The 24748-nt window shown below is 45.0% G+C and overlaps 1 protein-coding gene across 3 annotated transcripts; it reads right to left on the minus strand.

Moving 5' to 3' along the window:
• Positions 1–6254: 6254 nt before the first annotated feature.
• Positions 6255–19570, minus strand: ANP32E (acidic nuclear phosphoprotein 32 family member E). 3 transcript variants are annotated; one of them, XM_075607637.1, is made up of 7 exons: positions 19288–19570; positions 13165–13314; positions 11776–11898; positions 10428–10614; positions 8624–8775; positions 8058–8121; positions 6255–7663 (listed from the first exon to the last, which is right to left on the minus strand). In XM_075607637.1, the coding sequence occupies exons 1-7, from the start codon at positions 19339–19341 to the stop codon at positions 7593–7595; spliced, it is 801 nt and encodes a 266-aa protein (XP_075463752.1). In that variant the 5' UTR covers positions 19342–19570; the 3' UTR covers positions 6255–7592. The 3 variants fall into 3 exon arrangements, with proteins under 3 accessions (XP_075463752.1, XP_075463750.1, XP_075463753.1); XM_075607635.1 differs by lacking the exon at positions 19288–19570 and adding an exon at positions 19142–19279; XM_075607638.1 differs by lacking the exon at positions 19288–19570 and adding an exon at positions 15227–15247.
• Between the last annotated feature and the right edge of the window lie 5178 nt (positions 19571–24748).

Consider the following 24748-nt stretch of genomic DNA (forward strand, 5'->3'; position numbering starts at 1 on the left):
ACAATCAATGCTGGATTTATTTTAACATGCTATGTGGTGATTTTAAGATTAAAAATTCATGTTTTTATTTATGCATGTTTTATGTGTTTCATAATGGGCAAATAATATATTATCCATACCTGGATAATAGTTATTTTGCACATTATTGTACTGTATGTGTTGGGGGGGGGGTGCATGTATGTATTGGGGGGACCGCGGACCCGTAGTGTGTGGGGAAGAACCGGTGGCCCCACATCTGTGGGGGCACCACGGACCCGTAGTGCCCACCCGTGGGTCACTAGACCCCCGTGTGAATCACCTGAGGCCTCTCAGACCCTTGTGGGTCTGACACGGGGCTCCCAGACATCCGCGGGCCTACCGTGGGGACCCAATTGTGGCCCACGGTGACCCGCGGAGACCACCTGGGGGCCATGGCGCCTGGCGGGACCCACCAACAGGTCTCCAGAACCTGTATGAAACAAGTTGCTGGTAACCTGTAGGTCTGTCAGGTGACCCGTCGGGCCCACCGGGGACTCGCGTGGGGCTGGGGTATGAACCCTGTATGTAAAATGATAAATCATGTATTTATGGGGGGGCACAGGGGGTGGGTTATGTATTAATAAATAGAATGATGTTTATTGTGGGGCTGTGTATTGTTTTTATTGTGGGTACTGGGGGTGGGGGGAGGGGTTATTGGCCCCAAGGGTATGTGGGTAGGCCTCCCTTGTGGGTAGTGGGTGAGGGTGGTTAGGCCTCACGGGGTGTGGGGGTTACTGGGGGAGGGTATGTAGGCCTCCCGAGTGGTGGGTGAGGGTGGGTTAACCCCTTAATGCCTGTAGCGGTTAATAACCACTATGGTGATTAAGGGGTTAGGGGACATTACATTGGCTATTGTGATTGTTGTGCATGTTTTGCAGCACCGGAGGGGCATGGGCAGGATGAAGATGAGGATGAAGACGGCCTTCATCATTGGTGCCTGTAAAAGGTAAGTGTAATATGTTTTTACTGTATTTATTGAATGTTATATGTATTTAAAATGGGCAAATGCATTATTATCCATATGTGGATAATAGTAATTTTGCCCATTACTGTATATTATGTATTAGGGGGGTGTATTTAGTTATAATTATTGTTTATTATTTTTGGAGGTGCAACATTGGTACCGCAGGCCTGCAGGGATCCCGGGACGGCCGCGGGGACCCCCGCTTGGTGAGCCGGGGACCACCGCGGGGTCAGCCGGGGACACACGCCGGCCTGCTGTATGGGTTTTGCGCATGCAAAAATGTAAAGCAATAATTTTTTCTAAGTCCAGATTTCTTTGTGTCTACTCTGACCTGACGTGTTCTGATCAACGCAACTTTCGCGTACGCTAAGGTTGCGTTGCTTAGTGCATCCCGCTTAAGGGCAGAATTTAACGCAAACAGGGTTGCGAACAAGCAAAGTTGGACTTAGAAAAAATTCCTGAAAAAAGTCATTTTTAGAGCGCAAAGTGCCTGTTTGCGTTGCTTAGTGCATCGGGTTGAGCGCAAAAGCACGTTCTAAGAGCACTTTGCGCTCTAAAAGTGACTTAACGGAGCTTAGTGCATAGCCCCCATAGTATCATTTGTACAAAGCTTCCACTGACTTCTTCCATTGCATTCATTCCCTTGTGATTTCCTGGGGACCTTAGTAAAGTTTCCAGATATAAGACATCACTTAGCCTCTATGGAGATATCATGGGTCTGGACTCGTTCTTAGTGTTATTGACTGTTTTTACATTGTATGATTCATTACTTAATGCTTTCTTCCCCAGTACTGGACAGCAAGGATGGGGAGTATCCAGAATCCAATGGGACGTGGAGGATTAATCTCATCATACATTGAGACATTTGGTCCTTGTTTTCTAACAAGGTAACAGTCTGTGCTGCACGTTTTTAGAGGATATCTATAACCTGTATGGCCCCATTATGTAGGTTCTCTCACGGACAATATACTGCAAGGGCCATTGTGGTTCCAGGAGGTTGCATGTCACTATTGGACTCATTTCACTACACAGTTCCAGGGCATTTATGAACTAATTGAGACATATGCCCAGCAGATGGACTAGCTGGATTACCCAGCGCTTTAAGTGTTTACCCTATGGACATTTATGCATTATTTGAAGTCCATCCCTATTATGTTATCTCATAGTAATGCTCTTTGTTTCCTTATGACACATCGTCAAACGTGTGTATGCTGTTTTTGTTCCCCAAACACACTGACATGAATGTATCTGTGGGTTATTCTACCCCAACCACATGCCTGTCACTGACTGACTAGTACCTCTGAGACAAGGCTGACAGTTATTTGGTCTTTAATTTGGTGATTATTGTAATTGTGTTTTGTGCTAAACACTTAGGCCTCGGACATGGTCAAAAAGACTGTGCTGAGGTGCGCTGAGGGGAAACATTATCCCTATCAGTGCGGCTTTAGACGGCGCTTCCGCAGGCGTGCAGAGGCGTGTGGAAATGCAGGAGACAGGCAAGTTTAAATTTTGCCGCTCTTGCAAGCGCAGGGCCGGTCACGTGACTGCCAGAAGCCAATGGCAGTCCGTGACGTCAGCACCATGGCGCGCTAGCTCCGCCTCATGAACGCCTCCCACCCGGCACACAAGCTCGCTCGCTAACGCTCATACAGGGACAAGAAAAATCTCCTGCTTGAGCAGGAGGGCATGAGCTTCAGCACCGCTCCCTGCACAATGTCCCAGGCCGTATGCACCTGGGGTGGGGGTATATCAGTTTGGGCATTTCATGCCATCACTGCACTACCCTGAGGAAGGTCCCATTTGTAGGTCCAAATCGTTGGTGATTTGTGTCTTTTCTACAATATATATTCTACAAATCTTAACCCGAGTGCTGTCTGCTGATTCCCGTGAGAACAGTATCGTATGTTTAGCTACTTATTATGGGACATGCACCTACCTTATTGTGCTTAATTGGAGTGCCGGCAGTTCATCTATCTATATCTATCACATCATTGGAAACACTAAAGTAAGCGTGTCCAGCTTCATCCCAATGAAGTCCAGGAGGGGTAACTGGCAGCCATGTTAATTTCAGTCAAAAGTCTATGATTTTGGAGGCGGAGATCTCCCCATTGGAACGTCATAAAGAAAATAAATCACTTTAAACACAATAAACCATTAAGTGGTTACATTAAGGCCTGTAATATAGAGCGCGCTGTTGCGCTACTGCATGCATGTCAATTACAATTGACTGTGGTAGGCCGACGTTGATTCAGTCGAGACGCGCGCACGGCCGTGAGCGGTGGCACGGCAGACTAGAGAAAGAACAAGAGAATGGTATATTCGCGCTGCTGCTGCGCCACGTGATGGTATGAACCAAACCCAGCGTGGCGTAGCGCTGTGACGGCATAGCCACGCTCCCTAGCCGCACACGTCACCGCTTACCCTCTACAAACCAAACGCCCCCACCAGCACGGACTATATTACAAGCCTAACAAGGTAAAGAAACAATAAGACTCAAAAGAAATGACCTCCCCCATGTAATAGATAGAGAACATAAATATTAGAGAGGGGGGGGGGGGGTGTCTACCTGATCTCTACTCTTTTAGAGAGTTTTATCCGAATATTATTAAAAGCTATATATTGGATATGTATACAGGGGAGGTGATTTCTTTGAAATGCTACTACATAGAGATCCGTTTGTATTAGCAGCAGATTGGCATTATATAATGAAGTTGTATAGCGGAGCAGGGGGACCTTTATAAGCAGGGGGGACCTTTGGCCTGGTCAGGATTGTAACGCTCCCTATTAGAAGTAATATACACGATCTTTCCTACGAATATGGCATCCTCAGGCAGATATAGTTAAGGCCGCTCACCCAAGGAGGGCTGTGACAAGATGGCGACGAGGCCCCACAACAGCAAGGTCACCGGGGTGGGTCTGCCTCATGGCGGAGGAGTTTCTGCTCCCCCCCCCCTTCACGGACATGGAGACGCGGCGCGCGCAGCTCACTTCCGGCGGTGTAACGGCCGGCGACTGTTCAAATCTTCCCGCGCGTGCGCCTGGTGGCGTGCGCTCGCTCGCGCTTTGGCACTAGAAAGCCGCGCCTACTTACGGAGGGAGATTGTGATTGACTGAACCTCTCGCGCCACCCCCCCCGCGCTAAAGGAATGTAAGATGGCGCTTGCCATGCAAACACGTGGAGCCGCAGAATAGGCGCCTTAACCTGTTCATTGTCAGCGAAGGGTGCAGTGCCCGTATATGATTTTGTGCTTGGAAAAAGAAAACATTTGTTTCTCTCTCCCTCCTCCGGGAAAAAAAAAAACCCCACACTTGAGGCTTGATTAGCATATATAGCTACCACATCATTAATATGTTAGTGTTGTATTCAATAGTTGCATATTGCAGGAGTAAGAGGGCAAGCAGTAGCTGATAAATCTACACACAGAAGAATAGTGTATCGCTATAGCAGCTAGCCCTTCATGTATAATTACAGCATATTTTGCTGATCGAGAAAATACCATACAACATAATTGTCTACATTAATTTGTGCCAGATATGCCTACTTACTCATTACAGGATAGACATGAGGCACGGAAAACAGTAGTGTAGATAGGGTGCTATCAGCCAAATGTATATTATTAAAGACACCTCAGCATATACAGCAACTGCCCTAAGTTGTGTAACAGACCTAATATAACCCGGGTTAATGTTTACATTGCATGTTACCCAATAGCTTTAGCCCAAATAGAAGCTGGGAAATCAGATACCTGCAAGACACCCATTCTACATGTTAGGCCGAGACGGCGCAAACAGACCTATTCTTTATGAGGCCGCCCAGAGCGTGTGACTGCACGAGCAATGAAGCGCTACTCGAGAATTTTTTGTGTTTGTCGCGCAACTGCCAGGTCACGTGCACAGTTCAGCCAATGAGAGCAAACCGCTTTATAGATGTCATAGCCACGCCTCAGACCTCAGTGCAAGTTTCGCGTGAGCGACAGGCGCATGTAATATCATGCACTCCGTCTCGCACGCAGCCCCTCTAAAATTGCAGCAATGGGTTAAAAAAAAAAAAATCGAAAGAAAACTACATCCACCACATGCTAATGTTGCAAAATAACTACGGCTTACACTATTTAACACTGTTATGGCTTTATTCAAAAACAAAGTCGCACATTTAGAGAATTCAAAAGTAACTCATCACACTATATACATACTGCCATAAGAGTATTTAAAATAGGACAAAATCCCTCTGCAAATATAAAACCCACCCATATATATTTCCACCAAAGAAAAGAAAATGTTAACTGTTACCTGAAAGGCCGGTGTTCGACTGTATAGAAATATTATTTAAGATGCGTATAATGGCTTACATGATAGTAACTTATGTTATGAGTTTTTGGTATCTCTCACACCTGGCCTATAAGTCGTAATTAAAAAGCAAACAGCAGCCATGCATCTGTTTGCCAACAACTTCCAAGAGACCACCCCGGCCTTTAATTACACAATAGCCTGCGCAGTGATGCTACGCTGGAAAAGAAATAAAGAAAGTCCCCTGTACTGGTTAGATTTTTCCCAACCATAGCCGTAACACATTACAAAGCAATGCGAGTCCGTCAAGCAGCAGAGCAGTTACAGAACAGGGACGTTCTTTTAAAATCGATGGTGTCACCCCTTTCACTGCAAAGCAATGCATGACTAGCCCCTCCAACAGCAAAATGATTATACAAGTGGCCGGGTACTCAGGCCTATCAAAACAATGGTATCTATGGCCAGCTGAACACATGCTGATACTTGAGGTTTAACCACAGAAGCACAGTAGCTCTTACTATACATTATGACTGGCCTGTGTAGAACAGTAATGGCTGCTGCACTTTGATGCAAACTTTAATCCCGCTGTGGAGATTCTGGTGGCACAGCTACCAGTACGAGATCGGTTAGAAGCATAGTTAAGCGGGTTGAATATTACAGTGCCCCCCTCAGGATCATGGCTGGGTGCCTGCATTACTAAGCCAGAGGGGACAGCATGTCGCGTCAAATTTGGAGCCACATATTCCATCTATTTAGTAGTAGCAGTGAAGGTGGTATTATTGCTGCTTTAAGCGTTAGACCTAGAAGTGCAAAGCAAACAGAAGCAAGCAGTTTTGTTATTTGAGAATCACCGCACTATGGCTGTCCATGTGTTGGCTTGGAAAGCAGGTTGCAAGCCAGGCAGTAAGGGGATGGTGACAGAATCCATGGTCAATACTCCTAACTAAATAGCAACACAAACAAAATCTTAACAGCCAGCACAGGAAATATTACGGGAGGGCATAAATTCTCAATTTATTCAGTGTTTCATACAGAAAACGGATGAATGACAGAAAAATGATGATTGCCAATGCAGTTTCACCAAGTACTTAAAATGTTAACCCTCTCTAGCATTCATGGGGTTAAACACGTTCAACTACCTTGCCTGAAAACATCTACTGCAGGGGAGGCCAACTCCAGTCCTCCAGGGCTACCAACAGGTCATGTTTTCAGGATATCCCTATTTCAGTACAGATGGCTCAATCTTTGAGCCACTGACAGCCATCTGTACTGAAGCAGGAATATCCTGAAAACCTGACCTGTTAGCACTTGACGACTGGAGTTGGCCACCCCTGGTCTACTGCTTTATGCAATTTATAAAAAAAAACCCTATTAAAATTCAGGTCTTGCTTTATTTACACCAAATCAAAAACACTCCATAAAGCTCCAGTAAAACCAGTCGTAGTGATACTGCCCAGTTTGTCTGATCAATTATATTCACTTAAAATAAAAAGCACAATTGTCCTCGTGCCCTCCTCTGCCTCAGCTCCAGCAATGGCCATTCCCTGGTTTAAACTTAAGATAAAGTGTATTACCAAAGTTTCAAAGAGCAAAACAGAAGCGTAGCGGGCGCAGCACGAGTAAAAACACGCAGCAAGTTAACCAATTCTGTGCTACATGAGAAAAAAAAATAAAAAGCTCTGCCACAGAAAGGATTAACCCGCCGTTGCCAAGTTTCATAAAGTGTTGTACTAAAGCTAGTCCACAGCATAAAGTCATCACGTTTTGCATTTATAAAAACCTAAGGATTATAGGGCAAACGCACTTCACGTCTGAACACAGATCATTAGACCAGGGGTGCTCAACGCCAGTCCTCAAGACCCCTCCCCCGTAACAGGTCAGGTTTTCAGACCATTCTTGCTTCAGCACAGGTGGCTCAGTCTCTGCTCAGTCAAAGAATGAGTCACCTGTGCTGAAGCTGGTATAGCCTGAAAACCTGACCTGTTGGGGGTGAGAACTGCACGTGAGCACCCCTGGATTAGACCCTTCAGTCCCAAAAAGGGGCCAGCATTACATTCTAGGAAGCTCCTCTGGAACACAATGGCATAATAGAGCAGAGGGGAGTTGCTATATAATGTTACTAATAGGTTCTGACATCTTATTTGGAATGATAAAAAGGGCACAAAAAATTGTAAAACCACACCTTTCCTATAAAAAGTTACATGTTAAATTCTGTAGGGACATCTATTGTACATGTAGAGACATACAGATCTGCATTATTATTCTAGCGTCAACTCCAGGGCTCAGAAAAAGAACGGGTTCAAGCCTCCTAGAAACAACGGCTTCAATCCTCGTCTTCCTCCCCCTCGTCTTCAGGGTCTCGTTTCCTCTTCTCCCCCTTCTCGCCCGCCTCCACTGTGGAAAGAATGCAGACATGCGGTGAGTGGGTAAGGACTGCCACTGATATGACAGTGCGGCTCGGATACGGAGCACACTCCTTACGTTTTATTAAACCCACTGCACCCAGAGGGGAACGCAGGCTCATCGAGAAATGCGTATTAGAGCACTAATCGGTACTGCATAAAGCAAGCAGATGGTGTGTGTAGTATCACTATTATATATCTACACACACAGCAATGGAGACTACACTTATCAACGTGTGTCATCAAAAGGGCAGTGCGTGTAAATAGTCACTACCGAGCTCAATCTGTGGGGGAATAGAGAAATGCCGCCTATATTTGCAGCAGTATGTTAAAACATATACTTAGGAGAAGTGGCAATCCAGCAATTACATATTAACTTTACTTACCCTCTCCCTCGTCCTCCTCTCCCTCGCCACCATCTTCAACGTAATCATCATCATCCTCTTCATCCTGAAGCGGAAACAAATGAATGAGTTGTTTGGCTACAGACAGACACACTGAACGCACGCGCGCCCCATCTCCTTCTTTGCTCTCCACTGCACGGACAGATCTGATACATTGATCACACATGGGGATTCAGGAAAGTCTTAAATTAAAAGCTGACGTTTGGTCTGAAAGCTACTGTGTGCCTTTAAATGGCACTGCCGCCAATCAATCGTTTACAAACAAAACGAAGTATATGCACACAAAACCAATTCTATTATTTTACAAACACATACATTAAGACAAAGATTAGTAAAGGTTGGCCCAATAAATTATAGCACTGCCTATAAAGAATCAAAGTCACGCAACTCAAAGCAACTTAAAATGGTGAATATCAATTCAATGCCAACATTGACAACGGAAGCTCAGACCCATTATTTGTGTCAACCTTTCTGTTCTCACAAGAACCTTCGTCAAGTCACAATGTTCAGCGTTTCACGTTTATTCTACACGTGAGCAGAGAACTTACAGGAATTTCCTCTTTCAGTAAGTACGATAGCCCGACTTCTTCTTCCTCCTCCTCCTCCTCCCCTATATCTGACACTGCTTCTTCATCTTCCTCCTCCTCTTCTTTGTATTTACCAGGTAGGCCTGGCTCATCGTCATCCTCTTCCTCTTCATCTGTCAAAAAAAAAAACCCAAGCATTAATGGGACATGATCTCACACAAAATCCATACACCGTTACGTATGTATTAATTATACTGAGACTCAAGTACTTTTATTGTATTGTATGTCTTTTTTTATATAGCGCCATTAATGAACATAGTACTTCACAGTAGTAATACATGTGGTGATCATATAAATAACAGATCATGGGAATAAGTGCTTCAGACATAAAAGTAACATTAAGGAAGAGGAGTCCCTGCGCCGAGGAGCTTACAATCTAATTGTAGCATTGGGTTTCCAGTATTACAATTTACTTTCCCCTGGAGATCATTCCATATGCCCTTAAAATCACCATCCTTTGGTATCCCAGTTGCAGACAGCAACATCTTACTTTGTTTCCATTGGTCAAGCCCAGCACAACTAAGTGTATACCAACTTCCATTAATATAGCTCAGTTCCCGGCCACAAAGAAGCCTTAGGCCGTGCGTATAGTGCCCGCGCCGCGGCCCAAAAAGAAATACATCGCCGCCGCCACGTGCGAATATAGTAAGCGTGACGGAGGCAATGCGACGGAGCGACATCGCGGACTTTGGAAGCCGGGATTATTTGATTTTTCAAAGGCTGTCGCCTCATGTGACAGCCCCTGAACAAATCAAATGCCCGTAAGCCCGCGCCGCCGCCGCAAAGCAAAATATAACCTTTGCTAGCGGCGTCACCCGTCCCTGGTTGCGGGCACTATACGCGCGGCCTTAGGCTGTGATTATACAAGAAATCGCCTGTGGTGTCTCCAGTAGAGACACTAAGCGGCGCAAAAACAAGTGTTGTACATCCCTGAAACCTGCTTATACCAAATGAAACGGTCTCCCGGCTCGCTGCTGCAAAGCCAGATACAGTTGAGGAGATGGGAAAATTTGTTTTCAAGCAGCGCAGCCGTAAAATCAGTGAAGTTCAGTTCACCAATCCTGTTCCTCCATAATCTAACCAATGAAAATGCTATATCTATATATAAAACACAATTACCTCAGGATTTCATACGAAATACCGTTTCTTTATTGAAAAGCCATAAATACATACATACCTTGAAGAACATAGATTGATGGACTTAATTATTGAAAAAAATACAGTAATTAATTAAATGACATTAATTCTTTTATTACTAATTAATCTATTTGTCTACCTCCTAAAATTATCATTTGTACCAACGGATTTTCCATGAGCCACATCCACAGCATGATATCTTGATTCTCCATGTTTGTTTTGCTGAATTCTGTGAGGAATAGGGGAATAGGAAGTGTGGCAAAGGAAGTGACATCTGAGTGTCTCCCCTGCAGTCGCTTGCTAAATTTCTTGTGCATGTGCACGTGTAGCTCTGCAGCATTGAAGAAGCTCTTGGTATAGAGCAGATATGGAACCGGAACCATTTGTAGCCCCCAAAACACTTCCTGCTTTTCAAACTATGCTCTATTTAACTTTGTATGCTTCTGTATATACTAAAATATTCAGCTAAATAACTAAACCTGGTCTTCGCCGGGTCATTAAACTCAAGGGGGTTTGAGAAGGTAATTTTAAACACCCCTAACAAGTGCCATGTGCTTACTCTGCAGATGTATAATGTGATAGCTGCTTTAAGCACCCAGACAGGAACAAACAAGTAAATCAAACTCACCATCATCGTCGTCATCATCTTCGTCGTCTTCTTCTTCTTCAGAGTCTGGAGCCTCATTATCTTCCTGGTCGAACCCATCTAGGTACGTGATTTGGGAAAGTCGCTCAAAAATGTTTTCCCTGTAATCTTCTAGGTTTGTAATCTCACAGTTAAACAGGTCCAAGCTCTTCAAATTTTTTAAGTTTGTCTGAAAAAGTATATACAAAATGGACAATATTTATTTGGCTGCAATGGAACAGATCGGGGCTTTTATAAACACTCCAAATAGGATGATTTTATTGAGATTTATACAGATTAGTTATGGGGTGGGAAACTTCAGTCCTCAAGGGCTACCAATAAGTCAGGTTTTCAGAATATCCCTGCTTGAACACAGGTGGCTCAGTTGTTGACAGTCATTATGACTGAGCAACCTGTGCTGAAGCAGGGATATCCTGAAAACCTGACCTGTTGATAGCCCTTGAGGACTGGATTTTCCCACCACTGGATCAGATAAGTTACAGCTGCACAGGGTTTACTATACAGCAGCAGCTGCATCAAATTCAAAAACTGTCTACACACACACACACACAATTTGTACAAGGGACATTATCTACTCTTTAGAAGCACTATGTAAAACACACGCACACCCCCACCCTGCTCGAGCGCACACCCACCCTGCTCGAGTACATTTAATGTTTGCTTCTGCAGTCTGCGTTCCTCACACTTTAATTAAATGCCCCATGCTGTTCCTTCACTCTATTTTACAGTATGAAATAAATCATAGGATACAATATACGCTTATACTGTAAAAAGATGCATCAGTGTTATACTGATAAGATCATATTTAGGAGGAAGAACCGAATGGCACATCTGCTTTAAATGCATATAATCAGAGCACGGCAGGTCCATCTAAACACATTACACATACAAAACTTCGGGGCCAAGTTCTGTTAGAGCAAGCATAACAAATGTGCTTCATATGACGTAACCAGGCACATGACGGCAATTAAGGGGCGATAATGCATACAAATCAAAATGGCCCAATTATTAGTGATCAGTTGCTTTTCTTCAACTATTCACTTGAGACAGTTCAAAGGTCTAGTAGTCTTATTGGCTCTGGAGAAAAGCAGAATCAATGTAGGTTGTGATGCGTTAGGCGGAGAAACATTGAACTTCAGAAATTAATATATCGTGTATAGGGTTTTAGAAACCTCATAGGTTTCTTCAAGTGTCAAGATTTCAAAAGCTTGTTTAAAAATACTTAAAGCAATAAAGAACCCTCAGTGGGTTATTGGCCAGTTTAAGCAGAAGTGCTACGGGATGAGTGCTTCTTCAGAGCTGAAGTCCCCTCAGAGGAAGTTGTACTTACTAGAGCTTGAACTGTGCTCAGGTCTTTAATCTTGTTGCCGCTCAGGTTGAGGTAAGTGAGGTTAGGACACCTTTCTGCCAATACATCCAGTCCTCCTGAGATACGGTTGTCACTGAGCTCCAACTACACATGGGAAAGAAGAGAGACAGTTTTACAGAAAGTATTGCGTTCACCTCAGCGGTGGCCCAGCCCTCAAGGGCCAACAACAAGTTGGGTTGTCAGGATAACCCTGCTTCAGCACAGATAGCTCAGTCTTTGACAGAGCCACCTGTGCTGGAACAAGGATATCCTGAAAACCTGACCTGTTGGTGGCCCTTGAGAACTGGACTTGGCCACCCGAGATGGACCATTACTCCCAGAGATGCATGAGAAAACATGCTTCTCATGGAGCAACAAGCAACCACAATATCTGGCCCTACAACGTCCCAGGAGACCTATAAAGCAAAGACAACCATTACTAATGTCAAGGGATCAGAATGCAATATTAGGCCGCGCTTATAGTGCCATCGACGTCGCCCGAAAACAAACGCATTGCTGCCGCCGCGTGCGCTTATAAGTGCGACGGCGACAATGCGACGTTGCCAAAACTGGTAGCTGGCAATATTTGATTTTTCAAGGGCTGTCGCCTCATGTGACAGCCCCTGAACCAATCAATTGCCAGGAAACCCACGACGCCGCCACCCAGCGAAATATAACTTTCGCCTGTCGTGTCGCCATCAACGGCACTATAAGCGGGGCCTTATTCTGAGAAAAGTATCATTCATCATGTGAATGGTTAAAGCCATGAGGTAACCCTGAAGTGAGGTTCCTGAGAAATGTATGATTATATGCATATGTGTTTTTCCAGCTCCTAATGGGAAAATCAATAGGACATAGTCAATGTCTACCATTAAACACCTTTTTTTAATATTTGCAAAGTGCTGTGGAGTGCCTTTTTTATTTTTTATTTTAACGTTTTTGGATCCAGTTTTGCAGGGAAATCAATAGGGCCACCATCCAGCCCTCACTCCCAGGGACCAATAGGAAGCTGCAATGTGAGAGCATGATATGGTAGCTTACTGGACAAAGCCAGTAGCCATCTGATATATTTTAGATATATATCTATTTATATAGTGAGTATCTCTAGTTATTTCTGCAAAGAAAATGAAAGTGTTCGAGTGTCAGTTGTGACCGCAGCTCTTTTTTACTCTCCAAAGTAGAGTTGCTAGAATATACTGAATCCCACGTCAAATATTATTAATACGACAACACCGAACAGAGAAAAAAACTGTACTACACCAATGTGCACACATTCTCATGGAGATCAAAGAATTTGTGAGTGGATCTTAACCACTACAAGGATGCTTAAGCAAAATTTATAGAATCTATGACTACGGTTTGATCACTCACTTTTCTAAGTTTACCCAATTTTGGGAGTTTTGCTAGAGACGTCAGCTCTACGTTGGCCATACTGAGGAATTCCAGCTCTTTAAAGTTATCGCTCAAGCCTTCAATCTCTCCATCGCTGGACCGGGAGTTGTCCAAAACCAGCTCAGCAACCTAGCAAGAGGACAGGGGAAAAAAAACAAAAAACATTATTAAACGTGTGCCTTAATGGTGCTGCATGCAAAGGTTGTGTTTCCCTAGAGAAGAACAGTGAGTGCAATGTCTTGACTGAGTGTAACAGTGCCAATACCTTAGTACTGTTTCAGGAAAAGCGAGAGAAAATACTTTAAAAAAAAAAGACAAACTGCTTACATGTCTGTTGATGGGAACATTAAAGCGTTAAATGCAACCCATAATGAAGGAGCAGATGTAAAACCCACATGGGGTTACTGGAAGCTTTAACCTAGGAACAGCCTCAGCTTCCTTTCTACTGGACACGCAAGATACATAACTAACATATAAAGGAGGGTAATGTACTTTATTTAATGTGTTGGAAACATCCCCTGTGACAGAGGGCCTTGCAGATTATTTCTCTTCACTAGGCTCAATGGGCCTTTGGCTATGAAGGGTTTGTGTGCCTCAAAAATGCACACAAACTGACAAGACAATATTCCATTGGGGACCTTTCACAACAGGTGGGATGAGAGAAAATAGACAACAGCTGCACTGTTTTGTGTGGGATCTTCTTGCTATACAGGCAGTCCTCGGTTATCCGTTCTGGAAGATGCGTTGGATAGTGAAACCGTAGTAAAGCGAGTCCCATGTTAATCATTGGCGGTAAGCGTTGGATAACGCATTCCGGCGGCGACAAACGGCCCATAGGGTTGCATTGTAAAGCGTTGGATATGCCATTCGTTGTAAAGTGAAACATTGGGATAGCGAGGACTACCTGTACTAGTTTATGGATGTGAAGTAAATATTAACCCAGTACAGTTTTCAACCAGGGTTCCTAGGAATTCTTGGGTTCCTCAGGCATCCCTAAAAGGTTCACTGCAATTTTCAGGTCATTTGAAAATTGTACCAAATACTGACGAATTTATAACGCATCCGATCTAAGACGCCCTATCTGATCTCAGATGAGCTATTATTATTAGAGTGCTCCGTTACGGTTAACTATGTTTGATCAACTATTTACGGTAACTTAAGTTTGAAACACCACTTGTACAAGGAACATTACTCCTCTCTTGGAAAGTACTTGCCAACCCTCCGTTTGCTTCTAATTTGTATATATCACACTTCCTTAATTACTTGCCCCTATGTTGTTCTTGTACTCTGTTACAGTAGAAATAAATCAACGTAAGATAATTCAATATATGCTCATATTGTAAAAAGCAATATACACAAGACATTACGAGTAAAAGTAACAAATACAACCTCCCCCCACTCCAAATAAAAATATTAGGAAATTCTCAAATATGTCAAAGATGTAGCTCAACTTTTCTGTACCTTTTTTAAAATTGAAATAAATATATTTTAGGTGAGACACTAATTAATACTGGGCATATTTTGCGGTGCCAAATTGTTCTGAAAGCAGTAACCCCATTGGCAAACCACTTCAGTTCCAGAGGAAACAATTCTAATAGAACACTGCCAATAGAAACCCATTTGCTGTATATTACTATCCACAGGCCAATTCTTCAAATGAAAACATTGGCCTGATCAAATAAATAAGTCTATATTTGCAGTCCCAATGGACTGTAGTAACAATGCAGGACTTTGCTGCTGCTGTTCTCCACAGCTGTGGCAGCCATTACACTGAATTACTCTACAAAACCCCTGGGCGGATCCCTTCTTACAAAATTCTGGATGTTGTATCACACTTTTGCCACATCCTGAGAGGGCGGCTAGTCAGCCACGGGTCGCTAGTCTCCTACCTGTCTTTCAAGAAAGCTCCCATTACCATTATTTCAGGTTTTCTCATCCAAATGCCCTTGCAGATTTTACGGCACAATTGCTAAAATTAAAATGCAGAACTTAAGAAAACCACACAGAATTAGATCGAGAGGAATTGCCTGGGACTTTGTACCTTCTGCCAGCTCAGGAGTTTGTCTACAATCATGTTCCGCAAGCTTCAATCAACTTTTCTGGTACCAGAGGCACATGCTATGAATTCACATGTTCAAGGTCATACGTATCTAGGAAGGTGGTCTGATAACGTAGAGGATAATGACTGCATCACAAGGACACCACCACTGTGAGCTTTAGAAATGTTGCAGGAGGAAGGTGGTTACTGTTTCAAGTGACCTACATCCTGAAACATCTGCTGAGAGCAACAAGTCTCTTACACTGGTGGACGCTGACAGCAGGCAAGTGTGGGCTGCAAGATGATCACCCAAGTAGCAGCTGTCTATGCAAGCGGGGGCATTATTAAAAGATTACACAAGCCAGACCACCACCACAAAAAAAACCACACGCAACCCACCCATCGATTTAATGAACCCTGCAACTTTACTACGAATAGACAGCTGATAATTAAAAAAAAAAAAAAAACCTGCCCGACTTCCAATTAACCACCGTGCTGCTGGAAGGCACAGTAAGGTATTGTCCAGCGGCAGGAAAGAACCACAGCAAAGGCGCGTATCTAGATGGAGGAGTGCATAAGCAGATAACAGGGACTGTCTGATGTTGGGGGGCGGTGGCTTAATCCGCAGGAGAGGCATGCATGCAAGAGCACTGCTTTGCTTCCCAAAGGATGTAGCAAATATTTTATTTTACTCGACTCGTGTGCAAGTCTACATTATAAACACAGAATGATTGTTGCACTAGATAAGGGGTGGCCAACTCCAATCCACAAGGGTCACCAACATGTCAGGTTTTCAGGATATCCCTGCTTCAGCACAGGAGTTGGCCATCCCTGATCTAGATAAAGTATAATCTGTTATACTCCATCTTTAAAGTTGAAACAAACAAATGTGCCTTACTCACAATATGCACCAGCAAGACAAAAATCGAGATGTAGCCTCAACTGCAAATGGATGGATGGATTATAAATTAAATTCATACAAAATTATTACCAGCACCAAAATGAAGTCAGATATCTCACTGCAATTTGCGGCGTGCTTGCTGTTGCAAACAGCTCCAATTTGTGTTGCCAAATTCCATTAAAGAAGCAATAAGGGACCTATGAATTAGGTCGGTCACTGATCGCCGGGGGAATATAAGCGAGTATAGTGCCTTTTGGGGGGCTAAAGAAACAGTTTATGATAGTGTGATGGGGACCACGGATTTGACCTTCAGATCGTGCTGCAGCTACCCCCCTACTAGGGCAGCAGTGGTAAGTATTCTGAGACAGGGTATAAGTGGCCGTGGGCCAAAAAGGGAGGAGATTCAGGGAGTAGGGAAGCCTGCGACCTTACATATGCGTAGCCCCACCTTTGGGCGTTGTGAGGGGAGTTTACAACTGGCTGGAGTCTATCTCCCCTGTTGGTGGATGAGAGCTAAAACAGTCTCCTTATCTGTCTGTGGCCATTAGACATGCGGATCACAACAAGAAGCCATGATCCCTCCTCCCCATGTGCTCCTCTCACCCGGGAGCAAAGACAACACGCAAATGTGCACCTCGTGGCAACACACGGCGGCCGTCAAGTTGGTTTCCGTGCAGGGGTAAAAATAGTAAATACAAATCTTTTGTGCAAAAAAAAAATTAAAAAAAAAAAAAAATGGTCAAGTCAACATTTTGCATTTGTTTCAAAGCAGCGGTATATGCAATCAATTTCTCTTTATACAACCAACATACACGTTCAAAGGTCAATTCCCCCTTATGGTTCAAAGAGGAGATTATATCAACGTTTTAAATATATGTTTTAAGTTTTCTAATAAAATACGATCACCCCACCCACCTTCACAACAAAAAAAAGGTAAAAGCCGCCATTGTAACTTGCTTAACCCTTTTGCCAACAGCCATGCTGCAAAACATGCTTCGCACACAGGCCCCTCTGGCAATGAACAGTTAAATCGGCGAGTCTCGTTAACCCTTGTATGCAAGTACGTATTTATACAGCGCTGACCAATTCGTTGGCAGGACTATCCTGTCTAGGCCTAAGGGTAGTGACATGTTTAATAGGTTAAATGGATATAACGTGGACCTTTATTTTTAAACACATATATATATACACATATACACACACACACACACATATATATATATATACACATATACATATATATATATACACACACACACACACACACACACACACACACACACACACACACATATATATACATATATATATATATATATACATATACATATATATATATACATACATATATATATATACATACATATATATATACATATACACACATATATATACACACACACACACACACACACATACATATACACATATATATACACACACATATATATATACACACACATATATATATATATATATATATATATATGTGTATGTTTATTACATCTAGCTTTCCCATAGTAGATACATTGAGAGGTTCTACAATTGTTCCGAATGACTTTGGCGATAAGACTGTTTGCCAGTCCTCCAGGCCCTGTTTCTTTGCAAAATATTCATGAAATCCGCCAAACGTAAATAGCGTACATGTGATACACTTATACTTTGGGTTCTTGGAGAAATGCAATGCAGAGTAATCTTTCACAAGATACAAACAGTAGATTAGTTACACTGATAAGTGGGTTTAATGATGTTGGACCGGACATTTAAAAGGTCTATGGGGCAGATAAGCACTGCATGACTTGGCATAGAAGTATACACCCAAGATAACCCCCAAACATTGGCAGTGAAGCAGTTAACTTTATATTTCCCAAGAGGGGGCAACAGGTTTTCCTAACAGAGTACTTAGAGCTCAATCCCACAGGGTGCACAGGTCTGAGTGACCTTTAACCCCTTGGCACTGTAAAGGTTAATCTCCCCCATGAAGCTTTACAAACAGGTGGGTGCCCCCACAGCCTGTACACACACACTGGGGTCCCACATCATAACAGAGGAGGTTTGAAGAATAGATAACTGGGGCTAGGGTTACAGACAGTATGATTTGTATGACACCCCCCCCCCCCCCCCCAATCCCACCTGTAACCACCAAATACCCCACATGTGCAGCTTCTTGGCAAATGAGAGGAGGCGATTCGCAGGGAAATAGCTGTTTACACCCACCGTGTGTGTATTCACACAACCTTACATTACAACCTCCTGGCAGATCACATCACGCTGACCCCGGGGGTTGCTTCTTGACAGGAAGTGAGAACTTTTTTTTCTGCAAATGCTAAATTATCCATAGTCCCAAACTAGGTTGAGATTGATAAGCATTGAGCTTTTGGCATGATATATCTATATCATTACACATTTGCGTATATACACTACATTAGCCACCACACCCCCCCCCTGCCCCACACCTCCACCCACTAACCCCCGGTCCCACACCAAACCTCCACCCACGAACCCCCGGTCCCACACCAAACCTCCACCCACTAACCCCCCGGCACCACACCTCCACCCACCAATCCCCGGTCCCACACCCCCACCCACTAACCCCCGGTCCCACACCCCCACCCACTAACTCCCGGACAGAAACCTCCACCCACTAACCCCCGGCCCCAAACCTCCACCCACAAACCCCCGGTCCAACACCAAACCTCCACCCACAAACCCCCGGTCCCACACCAAACCTCCACCCACAAACCCCCGGTCCCACACCTCCACCTACTAACCCCCAACCCCACACCACACCTCCACTCACTAACCCCCGATCCCACACCACACCTCCACCCACCAAACCCCGGCCCCACACCTCCACTCCATCCAAGCCCCACACCCCCTCCCTGTCCAACACCACCGCACAAACTCCCTGCCCCATATAAACCCCCTCTCTGCCCCATAACCCCCTGCCCCACAACCCCTATCCCTGGGGCCATCTTGCCATGAGGTGGGGCCGGTCGCTTCCCTCCCTCCATCACCTCCACAGCCCAAACTTTGGAAGTCCGGTTGAAGCAGGAAGGCGGCGGCGGCCAACTCCTCGTCTCCTCTGCGGGAGGCATCCTCCCGGACCCCATCCTCCTCAGGAAAGAGGGAGGGGGGGAGTGAAGAAAGCGCTGGCTCTCACCTCAGACGGGGATTTGTTCCTCAACTCCAGGTTGATGCGCTTCTTCATCTCCATTTTTAACGCTGTTTTCCGGCCCCACTGGGTCACAGAGAAACTTTAAGCGGGGGAGGAAGGTCAAGGGACCAAGCCAAAACAAACAAGAAAAGGCAGGGAGGGGGGCGCGAAAACAGATGGAAAGTGATAACCGGAGTTCCGTCACGGGCTTCCTTGTCCTTCAATGGCCGCTCACCAACTGAGCCACCATTACACGGCACAGGTAGCCCCCTCTGTTAGACGACGCCCCTCGCCGAATACCATTGGCTGCCCGTTTCGGTGCCTCCTTGGCCATTGGCTGGCAAGGCTGTCCGTCGAGGCTGGGCATATGGCAACCGCCCACAGCGGGCGATGATTGGTGGGAAGTGCGAGCGCAGTTAAATGTGGTTGGCTCCCGCTGGCGTCAATCAAAAGGATCAACGGTTTCGTCTCCTTTTTTTTTATTTTTTTCATTTGACCCAGGCGTCGTGTCTTTGTGTTGTCGACGTTTTTCGCGCCCTATTTTAGGTCAGGGGAACCTTGGTGAAAGACAGGCCGTGTGTATTGTACAGTATATCCACCATTGTAAGAATGCATTTAATTATTAATACCATAATGCCATTAATTATCATCAAATGAAATTAGCTACACCAAACGTTATCACTATAACAAAACAAAACTAAAGGCCACCTTTATATTAAAATATATATGATGCAAACACATTAAAGGCTACAAACAAGAATATACCAAGCAGAAATACAATATATATATATATATATATATATATAAAAAATAAAAATGAATAGACGATAACATTCTGTGGAACACAGAACGGTATCGTCTATTCATTTTTCATTATTAAAGCTTGGCTAACACGGTACCAATACCTCGACATCAATATATAAATATATACACACACACACTAGCTGAGAGTCCCGGCGTTGCCCGTGAGTTAAATTTCCCGCTCCCTCCTCTCCCCCTATTTCTGTGCTCCCCCTCTTTCTCCGCCCCCCCCCCCCAGAGGGAGGGAGGGACAGTGGACAGGAGGGGGGGGGGGACACAGTGTCACACACACACAGTGTCACACACACAAACAGTGAGACACACACACAGGTCTCAGTCCTGTGCGGCGCTCTGGCGGGTGACCCCTCCCCATCCCTGGAATGTCATACGCAGGCCCCGCCCCCCGCAGTCCTGTCCCTGGAACGTCATATGCACCCCCACAGTCCTGTGCGGCACTCCGGCGGGTGACCCCGCCCCCATCCCTGGAACGTCATACGCAGGCCCCCCCCCCCCCCCCCCCGCAGTCCTGTGCGGCGCTTAGCGGCGGGTTTCTCGGGCGCTGTACCCCCCACCCTCCTCCACCATCCGCCATCCGCCACGTACACGGGGAGCGGAGCGTAGAGACCCAGAGGCAGGAGGAGGAGCCGAGAGTGCGGCGGGAACAGCGGCCATGCAGGGGGAGCAGAGCCGGGCAGAGGAACCAGAGGCCAGCGGCGGGCCCGAGCTGCTCGCTACCGGCGGTCCCGAGCTACTCCATACTGGCCGACCCTCACAGAGAAGCGGCCATGGGGAGCAAGAGAGTCCGGAGATCCGTGTGAAGGAGGAGGCCGCAGGGGGTGAGCGGGACAGAAGGGAGCGGCGGAGCCTGGTGGTGCGGGTGAGGGGGGGAGGTGAGCTGGGGGGGGTGACGGGGGGGGGGAGCCAGCGGTCCGGGCCGCTGGGTGAAGAGGACAGTGGCCGGGTGGTTGTGCGTGTGTGTGGCAGTTGCGGGTTAGGAGGAGAAGAGAGTGGCAGTTGGGTGACGTCATAGAGCCATGCAGGCCAATGAGAGGCGGGCGGGGCAGGGATACGGACCAATCTGATTGGCCAGAGGCTGGGACTCAGATTCACCACATCTAGGAACAACACCACAAAATTCAATTTTATATATATAGATATACAGTATATTATAAATAGAATTTTGAGCCGACAAACTTTTTTGTTTCTTCGCCCGACGGCAGCGTCACGTGAGGGGTCCAGCCTGGTGAAGCGTCCGCCACGCCTCCCCGTCGCGACCGATCTGAAGTCCACAGATCGTTCTGGCGACAGTCGCGCGCGCCCACTATATCTGAGGCCTAACTCTTTGACGGGAAGCTGCTCGTTGGCTGTAATAAGCTCACATTTAATTTATTTCTTGTATTGCTACGTGTCAGCAGGGTAATCTGGGCCATGGAAACCTTTATTAATTAACTCTCAGCCCCCATTTCTTCCTCCTTCATACAGAATATGTTAAAAATAATGTAGTGCAGAAATGCATTTACGATGAGTTAGACATAGTGTAATTGCCCCGTCCCCCTATAAATATAAATGAATGCACATTTAACTGTTGAGAGCTGAAGAAAAGGTGTTGCTTCCTCCACCACAGATGAAGTGCAGTATAATGTATAAATGTAATACAAGAGGCCCGACATTGCCTTTGAAGTGTTTCTCAATTGTAGCCAGAGCTGGGCAGTCTTGTAATAACTGTAATGACTGATCACAGGATATAAGGACCCATTCATCCACAAAGCTGGAAAACATAATGTGTGAATAGCCCAGCACACAGGAGAGACTCTTCACACATGCAAAGGGTCTACATCCATTCAGATAATTTCCATTTAATCGCTGCTCCATTGGCAAACAAGTATGAGGCCTATCAGCCTGTGATGGGCCATTGTTCGTCTGAATGACTGAGCCCCTGCTTTTCACATGTAACCAAACCTCCAGAATTTACATCTGTAAAAATTCACACAAACATACTTTATAACAGTGATTAAAAACAAACAAAAACATAGATGATACAGGGAAGCGAGAGATCAGAATGTCTCTGTAACTTCTTACCACTGAGAACCTCATGGAAGGGATTCCCTATTCCTTATGTGTTATAATATTATTACTGCTGTGAAACGCCGTGTACCTGGATGGCGCTATATAAATAAAGATAGATACATACAGACTCAAGTACATATTTTGGATCAAGGTTAGCAAGTTACATGGTGGCATTTCTATGAGGAGCAAAGCAGTGAGGATGAAGAGATAAAGGGACACATCTTGATACTGAACAAATAAAATGTGTTCAATAAAATATTATAAGCGCCACAGTGTGACCCTAAACATTTTTAGTCATATCTACTTTTAATTTGTTTCTGTTTTTTTTTTGGGGGGGGGAGGGGTTAAGGAAGATCACCGACATTTTCTTCATATGAAATAATGGGTTTAATTCATTTTTTTTAAAAATAAGATATGTTGCATTGTTATGATTTTCTCAACATAAAATGTAGAATTGCACGTTTAATATGTAACAAACAGATGAAACACACAAGCTCTCTGTATATAAATATCACTGTTACACTGAGGTGCAAATTAATGTTTTATGGGTGAATTTAAAAATCACGGAGTCGTATTTCAAAGTCAGAAAAAAATTAGATTGTTTTTGTTTGTTTATGCCTCTTTTTTTCATCCAGAATTCATACTTGATGGAGAAGAAATAGATGTCACTTGGTGAAATATTGACAAGAACACTTTCTTGCAGGAATCACACTGAGCAACTCTCCCTATGTATGAATGAGACTCTCATTATTCACTGAAACATGCAGCAATAATACTTTCTACCTAAAACATTATCATTCCTTTCACCCAATGCTAAATCAATGGAGGATAAAGAGTTCTCCTGCGTTATAGTCCTACCAAATCAACCTGACATCCATTTTTAGATGTTGATACACATATTCAGTGACAGCGGTGCCACTGCACCAAGTCCCGTGGTTACAGAGGCCCTGTGCTCTTCCTCACAAGAATTTAACTGATTGCCGGGGCGAGACCGCGGGGCCTCTGTAACTCGCTTACCTTCTCCTTCGCCATCTCTTCCTGTCAGTGTCCCTCATCATGGCGGCGAGACGTCGCGTTGTCATGGCAACGTGGCACCATGAGGAGGGATGCAAAACATGTTATATCAGTGGCGCTGGGCCCCAAGTGACAACAAATAAAGGATCACCAATAAAAAGGATATATAGCAGCCTGATGGAAGTAGATGTCCACTAGAGCCCCCCTCGTGTTGGCGGTCAGATCATGTAGACAAAAAAGATTAAAAAACAAACATAGTGTGATACAGTATAACATAAACACAAATAACACCACTAGCAGACACTGAAACTAACATATGCTGAGACAGTGTCTGCTAGTGGTGTTATTTGTGTTTATGTTATACTGTATCACACTATGTTTGTTTTTCAATCTTTTTTGTCTACATGATCTGACCGCCAACACGAGGGGGGCTCTAGTGGACATCTACTTCCATCAGGCTGCTATATATCCTTTTTATTGGTGATCCTTTATTTGTTGTCACTTGGGGCCCAGCGCCACTGATATAACATGTTTTGCATCTGTCTCTTCTGACCGTGGGTGTCAGAGTTATATCCCAGGCTGCGGGCCATTACCAGGTTATTTTATTAGCGCTACCTTTTTCGTTTTGTTTACCATGAGGAGGGACACCGACAGGAAGAGATCGCGAAGGAGAAGCTACGAGGCCCTGCACCGAGCCCGGCAATGAAGACGGAGGACGTTGGCCTAAGAGCTTATGGAGCGCACCCTGGGCTAAGTAAAACTTAATTTTTATTACAAGCTAATAAAATGAGGGGAAAACACAGTGAGAACATGGTAAAATAACATACGTGTGTAGCCTAGCCCTCCGGCTACTATCTTTCTTTCGGACCCTAACAGTATAAGTCCTGTTAGGTACAGGCACTGTGAGGGATACGTTCTCTCATGAAGGCCTAGCTTGCTGTTGCAGCCTGGATGCACTGTTACTGTATCCAGGCGCGGGCCTAGCAACAACCTGAGAGTGTCGTCCTTGGGAGGATACTGGCATGGTCACATGCATTAAATGTGATGCCTGTCAGTATCAGACCTGCCCTGTTATGGGGCAGGCTTACAAGCTACTCCCTTGGGGTTACATATTTGGCACTCTCCCAGAAGTCAGGGCTCTCTCCCTTCCCCCTGTGGGGTGGGAGCATGTTCTACCTAGTATACCATCAGGGGTAAAGGAGTTGGGGATAGGGCCTACCAGGCCTTCTGCCTTGTGAATGCTGATTAAGGGATTATACCTGTTGTGAACCATCATATGCCATTCATAAACCCAGTTGGACTATACTTGTGGCTGCTTTTCTGGGACATTATCGGAGTGTCAGTATGGATCATCCTGGCAGTGCCAGGATCCTCACCTGCTGGAGGCGCTGCACCACGGAAGATCAGCACTGAGAACCTGTCCTGGTGTCTCTCCACACCACCGTGGAGTTCTCAAGGCCTCCTGTTCCACCTCGCAGGTATGCACCACACCCAGAATACATCAGTAGTGACACAATCTCCCCTAGGGTGGGGGAAAGGGTGCTACAAATGGAGGCGCTGCTGAGATCTATGCATCAGGACAGGT

This window comes from Ascaphus truei, chromosome 7 (genome assembly GCF_040206685.1).
Source record: "Ascaphus truei isolate aAscTru1 chromosome 7, aAscTru1.hap1, whole genome shotgun sequence".
In the NCBI taxonomy this organism is placed as follows: domain Eukaryota; kingdom Metazoa; phylum Chordata; class Amphibia; order Anura; family Ascaphidae; genus Ascaphus; species Ascaphus truei.